This window comes from Cervus elaphus, chromosome 27, assembly GCF_910594005.1.
Source record: "Cervus elaphus chromosome 27, mCerEla1.1, whole genome shotgun sequence".
Taxonomy (NCBI): Eukaryota; Metazoa; Chordata; class Mammalia; order Artiodactyla; family Cervidae; genus Cervus; species Cervus elaphus.
In genome coordinates this window covers 44,834,620-44,847,752 of record NC_057841.1, presented here as the reverse complement: position 1 = coordinate 44,847,752, position 13,133 = coordinate 44,834,620, and the positions used below count along the sequence as shown (strand labels likewise).

Here is a 13,133-nt window from a genome sequence, read left to right as displayed (position 1 = left end):
CTATGAAGATTCCCAATCACTTATCACTGAATCGAAAGGACACTATTGACTTCTGGATATTCTCTGAATACCACCATTTTGTCAAGTTCTCTTATCAACTCAAACACGTTTTCCATTGATTCTTACAAAGACTCTGGTTAGATTTATCATCACTCACAGCCAAGATGATTATCTGGAATCATGCTCCTAATTAGAAGTGTGTCTTATTTCTCCTTCATGCTAAAGATTAGAGGTGACAACAGCTGCTTGGCTCATTTTTTAGTGTACATGATTCTTAGTTAGCAAAATGGAGTGTCCATATTTGAGTCTTCTGAGTACAGAGAACATGACTCTGTCCTGGCCACTGTCTGATTATCATCCAGTCAAGAGAATGGTGCTGAGATAGGTGGTTTGAGGAGCATGGGCCAATTCTCTTATAGTGTAGATTTCCTCCCTGGATCAAACTAGACCCTCAAGAGCCACTCATTTGCTCCCGGTGTCTCAGGCCCCCAGAATTGCCTTCCCAGAGTTGTGTACCCCTCCCTTAACTACATGTATCAGTTCAGTTCAGTTCAGTCGCTCAGTCCGACTCTTTGCGACCCCATGAATCGCAGCACGCCAGGCCTCCCTGTCCATCACCAGCTCCCAGAGTTTACTCAAACTCATGTCCATTGAGTCAGTGATGCCCTCCAGCCATCTCATCCTCTGTCGTCCCCTTCTCCTCCTGCCTCCAATCCCTCCCAGCATCAGGGTCTTTTCCAATGAGTCAACTCTTCGCATGAGGTGACCAAAGTATTGGAGTTTCAGCTTCAGCATCAGATGCATACACATGCATATATGTACACGTGTGTGTGTGTGTGTGTGTGCTCAGCTGTATCTGACTCTTTGTGACCCCATGGACTGTAGCCTATCGGGTTCCTCTGTCCATGAGATTTCCCAGGCAAGAATATTAGAGTGTGTTGCCATTTCCTCCTCCAGGGGATCTCCCTGACTCAGGAACAGTACCTGCATCTCCTGTGTCTCCTGCATTGGCCGGTGGATTCTTTACCACTGATCCACCTGGGAAGCCCATATGAGTACATACATATGCATATATGTACATACACACATACTCTGAGACACCTGAGAGCAGGTGTCAGAAACCCAGTTGCCAGAATGACAAAGCAGGAACTTACTACTAGGGTGCTGATGTCATAATGGCAGCAAAGGTCACACTAACTGAAATTTGAATCATAAAGCTTTTGGTAGCAGCAAACTGCAAGTTTTGTATTGTCTCAGATTATGTGAGTATGGGTCAGTAGAAAGAGGTCCGAACTTAAAATCTGGAACCATGTCCTCCATCTCAGCTCTGACACCAATGAACCCTTTAGAGGTTTACAGAGCCTGTGAAGTTCCCTGACATCTCCATAGCACTTCCTACACATGAAGGAGATTAGATACGTGACTCTTTCAAATTCTTTACTTATATCTTATCAGAAATCCCAAAGGTTCATGAACATCAGAAAAGAAATTCCCACCCATTATTAAATCATGTCCCTCTACAGAAGAGTATTTTTGGTGTCAGTTCTAGGAAGTCTTGTAGGTCTTCATAATCATTTAATTTCAGCTTCTTCAGCATTAGAGGTTGGGGCATAGACTTGGATTACTGTGATGTTGAATGGTTTGCCTTGGAAACAAACCAAAAGCACTGTCAGTTTTGAGACTGCAATCAAGAATTGCATTTTGGACTCTTTTGTTGACTATAAGGGCTACTCCATTCTTTCTCAGGGATTCTTGCCCACAGTAGTAGATATAGTGGTCATCTGAATTAAATTATCCCATTTCCGTCTGTTTCAGTTCACTGATTCCTAAAATGTTGATGTTCACTCTTGCCATCTCCTGTTTGACTCATTTGAAAAGACCCTGATGCTGGGAAAGATCAAGGGCAGGAGAAGAAGGGGGCGACAGAGGACTAGATGGTTGGATGGCATCACTAACTCAATGGACATAAGTTTGAGCAAACTCTGGAAGATAGTGAAGGAAGGGAAGGATGGCATGCTGCAGTTCATAGGGTGGCAGAGTTGGACACAACTTACCTCCTGAACAACAACAACAACAAAAGAATTATCTAAATTTCCAATGTTGCCACTAGGACTACATAAGTGAGTGAAAAAAATTTTTTCAAGAGTGAGTGAAAAAAAAAAATCAAGATTAAAAAAATAGGGGACAGGGACTTCCTTGATGGTCCAGCAGTTAAGACTTTGGGTTTCCAGTCCAAGGGGTACAGGTTTAATCCTTAGTTGGGGAACTAAGATTCCACATGCCATGCAGTACGGCCGAAAAAAAAAAAAAAGGTGGGGGGAAGTAGGACAGCTGGACTTCCCATCTACATCAGAGGAAATGATATTATAATTTCACACCCATTCCATCAACAAGAACGTGGGCACAACAGACATTAGGACTTTTCAGAAAGGGTAGAATTAATGTTTCTGATTTACAAGCAGGTGCCACTCGAACACATACTTTCGTCACCCCTCATTTTTTTTCATAAATAAGATCAGAAGCTATGAATAGCCAACTATTTCTAATGCTTTTGTAACACATGATTACTTTAATTCTGTAATGAGTGTCTCAAGTTTTTCGTGCAGGGCACCAGAAAACTGGCCCATCTTTTCTTCTTTTCTATAAAACTGAAAGGTTGGAACGCAATCGACCTTGCACTCTCTCACTAGTTGTTCGCACTCGTCGGCATCCACTTCCAGGAACACCACATCCTCATGCTTCAGGGACAGGGTCTGGAAGAAGGACTTGATGGTCTTGCAGGGCTGGCACCACGTGGCCGAGAAGTTCACGACCACCAGCTGCTCCCCAGCTTCCTTTAGCGCCACCTCAAAGTCTTCTTTGCTCAGGATCACCTTCACCAGGTCCTCATCCAGGAACTCTGCGTCTTCCTCTGACTGCAGGCTATTGCCTCCTGGGGGCCAGACCGTGTCCTCTAAGGACCTGGGGGTCTCACCCTCCTTGGGCAGAATGGTTTCGGCTGAGGACTCGGGGGTCTCACCCTCCTTGGGCAGAATGGTTTCGGCTGAGGACTCGGGGGTCTCACCCTCCTTGGGCAGAATGGTTTCGGCTGAGGACTCGGGGGTCTCACCCTCCTTGGGCAGAATGGTTTCGGCTGAGGACTCGGGGGTCTCACCCTCCTTGGGCAGAATGGTTTCGGCTGAGGACTTGGGGGTCTCACCCTCCTTGGGCAGAATGGTTTTGGCTGAGGACTTCGGGGTCTCACCCTCCTTGAGTAGAATGGTTTGGGTTGAGGACTTGGGAGTCTGACCTTCCTTGAGCAGAGTGGTTTCGGCTGAGGACTTGGGGGTCTCACCCTCCTTGGGCAGAATGGTTTCAGCTGAGGACTCAGGGATCTCACCCTCCTTGGGCAGAATGGGTTTGGCTGAGGACTTGGGGATCTCACTCGCCTTGAGCAGAATGGTTTCTGCTGAGGACTTGGTGGTCTCACCCTCCTTGGGCAGGATGGTTTTGTCTGAGGACTTTGGGGTGTCACCCTGCTTAGACAGAATGGCTTTGGTTGTAAACTTGTGGGTTTTACTCTTCTTGGGCAAACTGAATTTTGCTGGAAAATTGGGGGTATTGCCCTGCTTGGGTGAGATGTTTTTTTCTGAAGAAGTGGGGATGCCCACCTGATTGAGCAGGGTGGTTTTGAGTGGGAACTTGGGGGAGTCAGCCTGCCGTGATGAAATGATTTTGCCTGGGAAATTGGGGGAATCGGTCTGCTTGGGTGAGAGGATTTGGTTTGGGGAGTTAGGGGAGTCAGCCTGTTTAGGTGAAATGATCTTGGCTGGGAACTTGGGGGAGTCAGCCTGCCATGATGGATTGATCTTGGCTGGGAAATTGGGGGAGTCAGCCGGCCATGATGGAATGACTTTGGCTGAGGAGTTGAAAATGTCACCTTCTTTTGTCGAGATGGTTTTTTCTGAGAATTTGGAGGCATAAGACTGATTGGGCAGAATGGCTTGGATTGGGAAGATGGGGGCGTCAGCCTTCTTGGGCAAAATGGTTTTGGCTGAGGGCTTGGGGGTGTCACCCTGCTTGGGCGAGGTGGGTTTTTCTGAAGACTTGGGGGTGTTGGCCTTCTTGTGCAGGGTGGTTTTACTGGGGGGATTGAGAATGACACCCTCTTTTGGCAGGATGGTTTTTTCTGGGAAATTGGGAATGTCACCCTGCTTTGGTGAAATGGTTTGGGTTGAGGAACTGGGGGTGGCAGCCTGCTTGGGCAAGATGTTCTTCTGGGGGGAATTGAGAATTTCTCTCTTTTTTGATAGGATGGTCTTTTCTGGGAAACTGGGAGTGTCAGCCTGCTCGGATGGGATGGCTTCTGCTGAGGAATTGAGAAAGTCCCCCTGCTTGGGCAGGGCAATTTGGGCTGGAGAGCTGGGGGTGTCACCGCTCTGCTCAGGTGGGAGTGTGTGCACGGCCTGCAGGGCTTCGGATGCCCCAACATGTGTACGTTGAACATTGCTGACCTCGTGGACAAAGGCCTCCAGGGTGTGTGCTGGGACCTGGAGAGTCACATGGCTGGACATAACCTGTAATAATGGACTTTCTGAAGAAAAAGGTAAAAAAAATAAAAATGTCAGAAGAAGAAACAAAAGCATTCTGATCATCTACTCCAAGGAAGACGGGCAGGCGTCCTTCTTAGAGCGCATGAAGGTAGTCTTCTAACTGATACAGTCATTTGCATACTCATATTCCACACAAACCAAGCAGCATGTGATTACATGTAATCTTCACCTAGGTTGTTTTTCCTTTAACTACAAACTTCTCTGCTTTGCTTGACACTGCAGCTGACCCGCTAAGCACACAGGTCCCCAAAGCAGCCCCCTTCCCTCCTCCTGACCTTTATCCTCACCTTCATTTGTTTCTGCTTGGTTGTCTGACCTCATTTCCGGTTCCTCCAGGACCCCAGCTTCATCACTTTCCATTTCCAGTTCCTGGTCTCTACCCACCCCTACTTCACAGGTGCCTCATGGAACCAGCAAGGCCATCCCCTTGGAACTTCTCCAACCAAACATCATACATCGAATAACAACCTGTACTGGGGTGGAACCTACAGTCGGCCTGCCCTCTCTGTTTTCACAAGTGTCCCATTTGAGAGTTTCATGACACTCTGGGTTTTGGGGCTGCTCTGTGTGTGGGGCCATGCCCAGTCCCCAAAATGAATTCACAGGCATTATTCCCTACAACAAACCACTGAGGTAAGTCCCATTGTGATCTCCACCTTACAAGTGAGAAAACTCAGCCTTAGAGAAGTTATGGGACCCACTCAAGGTCACAGAGCTCATCTGTGGGGCAGGTTCCAAGCCCACACTCCTGATACTGGGCTGGGCTGCCTGCCGAGTGCCCCATCCAGGGGGATGACTTGAAACCACCTTTGATATCCCCTTCCTCCAGGACTCCCCAGTCCCAGCCTTCTCTTTATGACTCGGCCACCACAACCATCTACTAAGGTCTCCTCTGTGATCTCCTCAAACTGTGGTGCTGGAGAAGATTCTCGAGAGCCCCTGGGACAGCAAGGAGATCAAAATAGTCAATCTACAAGGAAAACAACCCTGAATAGTCATTGGAAGGACAGATGCTGAAGCTGAAACTCCAATACTTTGGCCACCTGATGCAAAGAGCCAAATCATTGGAAAAGACTCTGATGCTGGGAAAGATTGAAGGCAGAAGGAGAAGAGGGCAACAAAGGATAAGATGGTTGGATGGCATCACTCATTCAATGGACATAACTTTGAGTAAACTCCAGGAGATAGTGAAGGACAGGGAAACCTGGTGTGCTGCAGTTGGGTTCAAAGAGTCTGACACAACTGAATGACTAAACAACAACAACAAGGTCTCCTCTCAACTACATCACCCTCTTCTGCAAAGTCCTACCTGCTGGTCAGATGTCCGGTTTGGATGTTGGAAAGGGAGATTACAACATGGAGGAGTTCCCTAACTGAGAAGAGGCAGTAGTGAGATCATGGACCCCCCCATTCATTCGACAGAGAAGCCTGGCCTCCCCTCTCCAGGCAGAAGCTTCAGCAAGGACCCAGGTCGGATGTGGTCAGAGGAAAGCTGGACTCGAAGGAGCATCTGCCTCCCGCACCACCTGGAAGGCTAGGAAATGCCACAGCCATGTGGGCTCCATGTGCCCATGGCAACAGGGGCGATGGGCAGATTGCTGGGCCAGGGAGGTCCTCACATTCCAAGTGGGGCTGTGATGTTCTAAGGCTTGAGCTTCTCTTCTAAACAGGAGAAGCTCAAGAAGAACAAAGAAGCCACAGTGCAGGGGGATTTGCAGCGAGAGGCAAGGACCAGAGGCACAGGCTTGACCAGTGGGCCCCAACTCCAGCCAGCCTCCTCCATCCTTAACCATTCCCAGTTCCAGGACAAGGCCAGACCAACTGCCTCACCTGGGAACCAGCAGGAGGCAGGAGGCTCAGGAACAGCAAGTCCATACAGCCCTGTGTACCCACAACCAGCCAGAGTTCGCACAGCCCTGTATACCCACATGTTATGGATAAAGGGCAGGAATCAGAAGACAGAGCTGTCACCAGAGTAAAACTGTGTTCCTTAGGCTGAAATCCCCCAGGAGCATGGTATCTATAATTGATCAATATATTAATATGTAATTAATCATTAATAATACCACACTGCATGTTTGAACATTGCTAAGAGAGGAGATCTTAAAAGTTCTTATCACAAGAAAAATAAATTTGTAACTATGTGTGGTGACTAGATGTTAATTAGACTTACATGGTGATCATTTCACAAGATACACAAATATAGAATCATTATGTTGTACATTTGAAACTAACATGAGTTAATTATATCTCCATTTTAAAAGTTTTTAAAAAATCTTAATTGAAAAAGAAAAACATATAACAGAAGCTAACATTTGGCTCCTCCTCTCCTCCTAGTCTGGGCTTCCTTGGTGGCTCAGTGGTAAAGAATCCACCTGCCAATGTAGGAGATGTAGGCTTGATCCCTAGTCCAGGAAGATCCCCAGGAGAGGAAATGATAGCCCACTCCAGTATTCTTGCCCTAGGAAGTCCCAAGGACAGAGGAGCCTGGTGGGCTACATCCAAGGAGTCACAAAAGAGTCAGACACAATTTAGTGACTAAACAACAACAGTTCTTCCTAGCCTATGGTTTTATGTGACTTACTAACTTCCTGGGCTTCGGTTTCCTCATTTGTAGAATGGGTGCAATCGTGGTATCTCGTGATAAAGGGGTTGTGAAAACAGAAGGTCGTGTGATATAAAACACCTGCTGCAGCAGCTGAGGCAAAGCAGGTCACTATACTCGAGTGTCTTGTTTATGAGCATCGGCTCTGTGCCAGGACTCAAAGACGTGTTCTCTATCGAGTGAAACCTGTGCAGCCCACTCAGGAGACCCCTCGGGTGTCGAAGTCTGTGTACACATGGCCCCGCTGGTTGCCCAGAGCCCCCATGGACAGTTCCTCACGAATATGGTGGATATCGTACCTTGTGTGACACCTTGGGGGCAGGGGTTTTGGGAACTCAGAATCTTGCTTGGGTTTTCTGACAACAATCTGGTGCATCTATCACAGAGCATACAGCAGAGCCAAGGATCAACCGATGAGCAAACGGCAGGATTTCTGAAACAGGACATGCAGACATTGCCCCTCTCCTTGGTCGGATGAATAACTACAAAGAACATCACATCTGTTCAGCTCTGGTTTTACAGCCAGAGGAGTCTGTACCAAACTTCAGGAAAAAAGTCCCTTCTGAGGCTTTTGAGATTCCAGAATTGTGGGTAAGGGTACATTTGAATTACACTCTGCATCTTATCTACGAGGAAACTGAAGCTTAAAGACATAGGTCTTCCAACCCCTCTGCCCATTGCCAGCAACTGACTTAAAAAATTACAATTATTCAACCCAACATTATAGTAAGAAAAAGACAAACTTCATAAAACTTAAAATATTTATTAGTATGAATCAGTGTGCGTTAAACCAAAAGTAACAGATACAATTGGACGTGGAAGGCAGTGCTTTACTACAGAATGCAAGGTGGACAGGTAGGTCCTAAGGTCTGCAGCGGTGTCTTCTATACGTGAGAACTGGGTCCAGCCCAGACACAGGCCCCTTATGAAAACACAAGGGAGGGGGCGGTGTACACAATCAAGTGCTGACACTGGATCTCTGGGTCTGGTTTTAGTAACGAAGGTTAAACCAGAACCTAACGGGGCTGAATGTGGCTCAGAGCCCTTTCTTTCACTCGTTATTCAAGTTGTGATGAGTGTCGCAGAGTAGTGAGAAGCAGGGCCCTGAGGGTAGCCTATTGGGCCATCACAGGTCACGTTCCTCAACCTCAGGGGACACATCTCGGTCACCTGAGCCCCCCTGGGTCCTCCACGGGGTCCAGCCCTTTGCTTGGCTAAAGACTGGCTTCAGCTCTCCAGACTCCTCTGGTCTGCCAAAGTCCCCTGACACACCTCTCCCCACTATAAAGATGGCAGCTCAATTACGAGCATGCAGCGTTGGCACAATTCCACTGCCACCTGGGAGAATTCCCATGGGGAGACAATCCCCGAGAGCCCATGCCCGATTTACACGATTGAGTCACGAGCCACACTCAGCCAGGGAAATGGATCACATGTCACTGTAACAAATCTGAAGTTGTATTTACACACGTGTGCATATGTACCACATGGGAGAGGAAGGAAAACAGAACAGCACATCTGGGGAAACTGGGGGAAGGACGCTGCTGGACAACTGGGAAGAACACTAATGTCCAGGCCTTTATATCACATCGCACGGTGATGGTTCAGAGATTAGCACAGTCAGAAAGTAATCTCAAGGCAAAATAAAGGAAGATAAGCAAGGCTCCTTGTGGACAAGGCTCAAGCCTCCGTCTTCAGAAAAGACCCCGCGTTCCTGTGAATGTCTATGTGCCTGAGGGCTGTCTTCTCTTTCCACAACTGCTCCAAGGTGTGACTACAGGCACATGGCCGGCCGATGCCTTGAAAAGTTAAAGCTGCACAGAAAGGCAAACAAGTGGCTCCCACCCACATGGGCTTCTGAAACTAAGCCATAGGCTCACAGGTGGGTAGCCTGCTATGCGTGGTTAAGACAAGCTCTTTTATGCAAGGTGGGAGCGCTGAACATCCAGCCCAAAGCTGCAAACTCCTCCGGGCCATGTACCTCCTTAGCTAGGCAACCTTGTCTAGAGACAAGCTCTGGTCCTTGGGGACTGCCAGATGATGAAAGATTCCAAAATAAGCCTGCATGCCACCTGGAACGAGGTCACTTGAATGTGCAACCCACATTTTTTTAAACTTTGTTAAGAGGCAAGATAATGGCTCAGCCTGCAAGCAGAATCATGGAGCCCATAATGTTGACAAGGTGCACAAAATCCTTAAAACCCTGCAAAGGCCCTACCAAAGTGTCCAAGTTCCAATTTGCCAACAGTTTTAGGGGAACCTGTCCGGAGTTTAAACTCTTGAACCAAAAGTAAGTGTTTTCAGCTTCCATGTCCTAAGATTGTCAAATGATTCTCGCAAGCTGAGTAAAGTGGTAAGAGCATCAAATTGACAACATATTCTCAAGTTGAAAAAAACCTAAGTCTGAGATTTCAAACTGTTTTCTTCATTGCAGCCCATGTGAAGAAGTGTGAATGGGGCCCTGATCTCACAAGGACCCTCACTTTTTTTGATGGTAGACTCAGTATCCCCAACGATCAAGGGCTGGTGGGACCAGCATGACAGGGCTCAAGAATGGCTCACACCAAGTTACAGAAAGTTCAAGGTCTTTCATTGGCTCATGATCTCTTTCTTGATTTTTACATTGTAGGTCTTCAATGAATGTTTGTTGAGCCTTGAAGGTATCAACTGGCCCTGTTACCCCACTACCTGGTCAGCCACATCTTACCTGACAAAAGGCACCAATCTGAATCTCCTCCAAGGTTCACTTCCTATCCTGAGCCTTCCTAGGAAAACAACCACTTGTCCATCCCAGGTTTTTATCAAAATTAGAAAGAAAACAGGATGTGAACTTTCAATAGGGACAATTTTCTTCCCTTCCACTGGATTCAGAATTAAAGATATTCACTGGGATTCCCAGGTGGCTCAGTGGTAAAGGATCCGCCTGACAATGCAGGAGACATAAGAGATGCTGGTTCGGTCCCTGGGTCGGGAAGATCCCCTGGAGGAGGAAATGGCAACCCACTCCGGTATTCTTGCCTGAAGAATCCCAAGAATGGAGGAGCCTGGCGGGTTACAGTCCATGGGGTCGCAAAGAGTCAATTAGGACTGAGTACAAAACAATTCATTGAGCTGACAGGGAGTCTGAAAAGGGAAGATTCATCAGAGCCCGTTTGCAGCTAACAGGCACTCCAGAGGTAGACCTCTGTTCAACCTTAATACCCACCCCACCAAAGCTTGGCCTCTTTTAAAGACCCTCTGATTTCGTAGTTTGGGGCGGGGCAGGGAGGAGGGGCAGGCACAGGGGTGGGGGGGGGTGGGGTGTCTAGAATCTTACTGTGCCAGTACTTCTTCTGGCTGGCTTTCCTGTAATCAATTATTCATTGATATTGTTTAATATGAGAAGTTTGCCCTATAATTTAGATTCAAACATCCTCCAGGTAATTTGTTCCAGGGATATGGCACTATGTCACACTCTCTTAGTAAAATAACACTCTGTGCGAAACTTCCCTAAGAGAGTGGGGATTTATTACCCTGCAGGTCATGCAAACCAGGTGGTCTCTGGAATAACATTTATATCCTGCATTTGTCACTGCTTACACGGTAATGACTCTAAATGACTTCCAACACCAGGCCTCCAGCTCCCAGCACAACATGAAATACTGTAGTCGGGTTCGGTTAGTCAGTTTATATGACCAAGGCTTAGAAAAATGTTCATGGAGTAAAGGTCAGAGATGTAGACAACAGTTCCTAATACATCTTTCTCCACTTTCATAACAAGCTCGAGTTCTACCGTAGATGGTCCAATTACACCTCACTGAAAGGAAAATTAAGGGGACCTTTCAGAAAAGGTTGGTGGAATAACTAAGGCAATAGCACTGAAGAAGTTCCTGACATTTGATTAGAAACACAGGAAATCAGAATGGAACACCACTTTAGAATCTCACACACATAAGCCAGTAAAACTTTTGTACAAATTTAAGAATATTTTAAGGCTTTAAAAAAAAAAAACTCAACTCTACTTAATACCTAAAATCCGTTCCCTCTGAGTGAATTTCACACACCAAAGGCCCTTCTGTGGCGGGGTGGTGGGTGTTCCCAGAGTTTCCCAGAATCCTTTTCCAGGGACACTTCCTGCCCTGTTCTCTGCAGGGCTCTCCTCCCTCTGAGCCAGGGGCCAGACCACCAAGGCGGGAGGCCCCGAGGCAGCGCCCAGGGAGGGAGCTCCGGCCTCTTCAAGTACAGGGGACCCAGCCCCGGTTCAGCAGCACCGCCGGCCGGCCTGCGAGGTTGGCTTCACCAGTTTGATGGATCCACTGTTTCCATTTTCATGGGGGTCCAGGGGTGGAATCTGGCGACCTGCAAGGAAGGGAGGCCAAGGGTGAGTTGTTGTTCCCAGCTGACCCCTGTGCAGATGGGGGCCTGCTCCCGCACCCCCAGGTCACGTGCACAACCTGCGGGCTGCAACCAGGTGGAGGGGCTACCTCTCCCAGTGTCCCCCTACCACGCCACCCCCCGGCCAGGGCTGTGTGACGTCAAACACAGACGGTAAAGGAAAGGTAAAACCAGCTTTCTGCATCGGCCTTCTCCACACAAGCATCAGCACGCTGCTCGCTCCCAGCCTTCCCCCATCCGCCCACTGGAACGACTGCCTCTCAGTTTCAACAGCAACAGTGAGGCCTCAGCTTCTTAAAATAGACCTGGCTGGGGAACTGCGATGGTCCCAGCAACGCTGCGTATTAACATTGGGTTTCCATCCCTCAACCTGCCAACGCACTCAGAGCGTTAAGGGGGAAAGCCTCTAGAGACATTTTTCACAGGAAATAGTATCTTAATACCATAAACAAGCAGAGCAAAATGTTAGTCACTCAGTCGTGTCTGACTGCTTGTGACCCCATGAACTGTAGCCCACCAGGCTCCTCTGTCCATGGGACTGATTCTCCAGGCAAGAATACTGGAATGGGTTGCCGTTCCCTTCTCCAGGGGATCTTCCCGACCTAGGGATCGAACCTGAGTCTCCTGCATTGGCAGGCGGATCCTTTACTTCTGAGCCACCAGGGAAGTACTGCAATACACTTATGATTTCTTAAGTCATAAAACTGTGCTGCTGGAGAAGACTCTTGAGAGTCCCTTGGATTGCAAGGAGACCAAACCAGTCAACCCTAAAGGAAATCAACCCTGAACATTCGTTGGAAGGACTGATGCTGAAGCTTCAATATTTTGGTCACTTGAGCTGACTCACTGAAAAAGACCCTGATGCTGGAAAAGACTGAAGGCAGGAGGAGAAGGGGGTGACAGTGAATGAGATGGTTGGATGGCATTACCAATACAATGTACATGAGGCTGAGGAAACTCCAGAAGATAATGAAGGAAGGGAAGCCTGGTGTGCTGCAGTCTATGGGGTTGCAAAGAGTCAGACTTGACTTAAGCGACTGAACAACAACAATGAGGCAAGCCCCTTAAAAAGAGCAGGAAGGCACCAGCACTGTGGAAACACACCGAGAACTCAGATCCTGTGGTCTGAGTTACCTGAAACTTACTGAAAGCTTAAACATACTTACACAAAAGAAGAGTTCCAGAAAATGCCATAGCATTCGGTACCAAGGCGATCACCTTGGAACCCTGTTGAATCAGTATTAATTACACGGGCACAGAATAGGGCAAACACACACACACACACATCTGAAAAGGCTCTGGGCATCCGAGCATATCTGTGCTGTTACAAAATGTCCTCTGAGAGCACAGTCTCCACACAGGTCCTCTGGAGGATAAATCCCACAGCAGGGTGTTTATTTTAATAAGGTTTGGATTGTGCAAGATCCTGCTCAGGAAAAGCTAAAAGACTTTTTTTTTTTTTGAGTTCTGTCTTCCTGAAAGTTGACAGCCCAGAGAAAAAGCAGGTTTTGTAAATGATTCCTCAAGAACAAAGTTATGGGAGAAAACCGATTCCAAGCCTG

At 47.7% G+C, this 13,133-nt stretch overlaps 2 protein-coding genes across 2 annotated transcripts in view; both read right to left on the bottom strand.

Annotated features, from left to right (window-relative positions):
• Positions 1-1,997: 1,997 nt before the first annotated feature.
• TXNDC2 (thioredoxin domain containing 2) lies at positions 1,998-4,783 on the bottom strand. The gene has a single exon (XM_043888750.1). The coding sequence runs from the start codon at positions 4,632-4,634 to the stop codon at positions 2,565-2,567; it is 2,070 nt and encodes a 689-aa protein (XP_043744685.1). The 5' UTR covers positions 4,635-4,783; the 3' UTR covers positions 1,998-2,564.
• Positions 4,784-7,944: 3,161 nt separating this feature from the next.
• Positions 7,945-13,133, bottom strand: part of RAB31 (RAB31, member RAS oncogene family) — an 81,270-nt gene continuing 76,081 nt past the window's right edge. Inside the window, exon 7 of the mRNA XM_043888751.1 lies at positions 7,945-11,535. Within this exon, the coding sequence (XP_043744686.1) occupies positions 11,438-11,535 (98 nt within the window). The 3' untranslated portion in view covers positions 7,945-11,437. The remainder of the gene's footprint in view (positions 11,536-13,133) is intronic.

What these genes read in the sequence shown, in the direction of transcription:
- TXNDC2 (XM_043888750.1), bottom strand. Translation starts at nt 4,634, where the DNA reads ATGATCAGAATGCTTTTGTTTCTTCTTCTGACATTTTTATTTTTTTTA.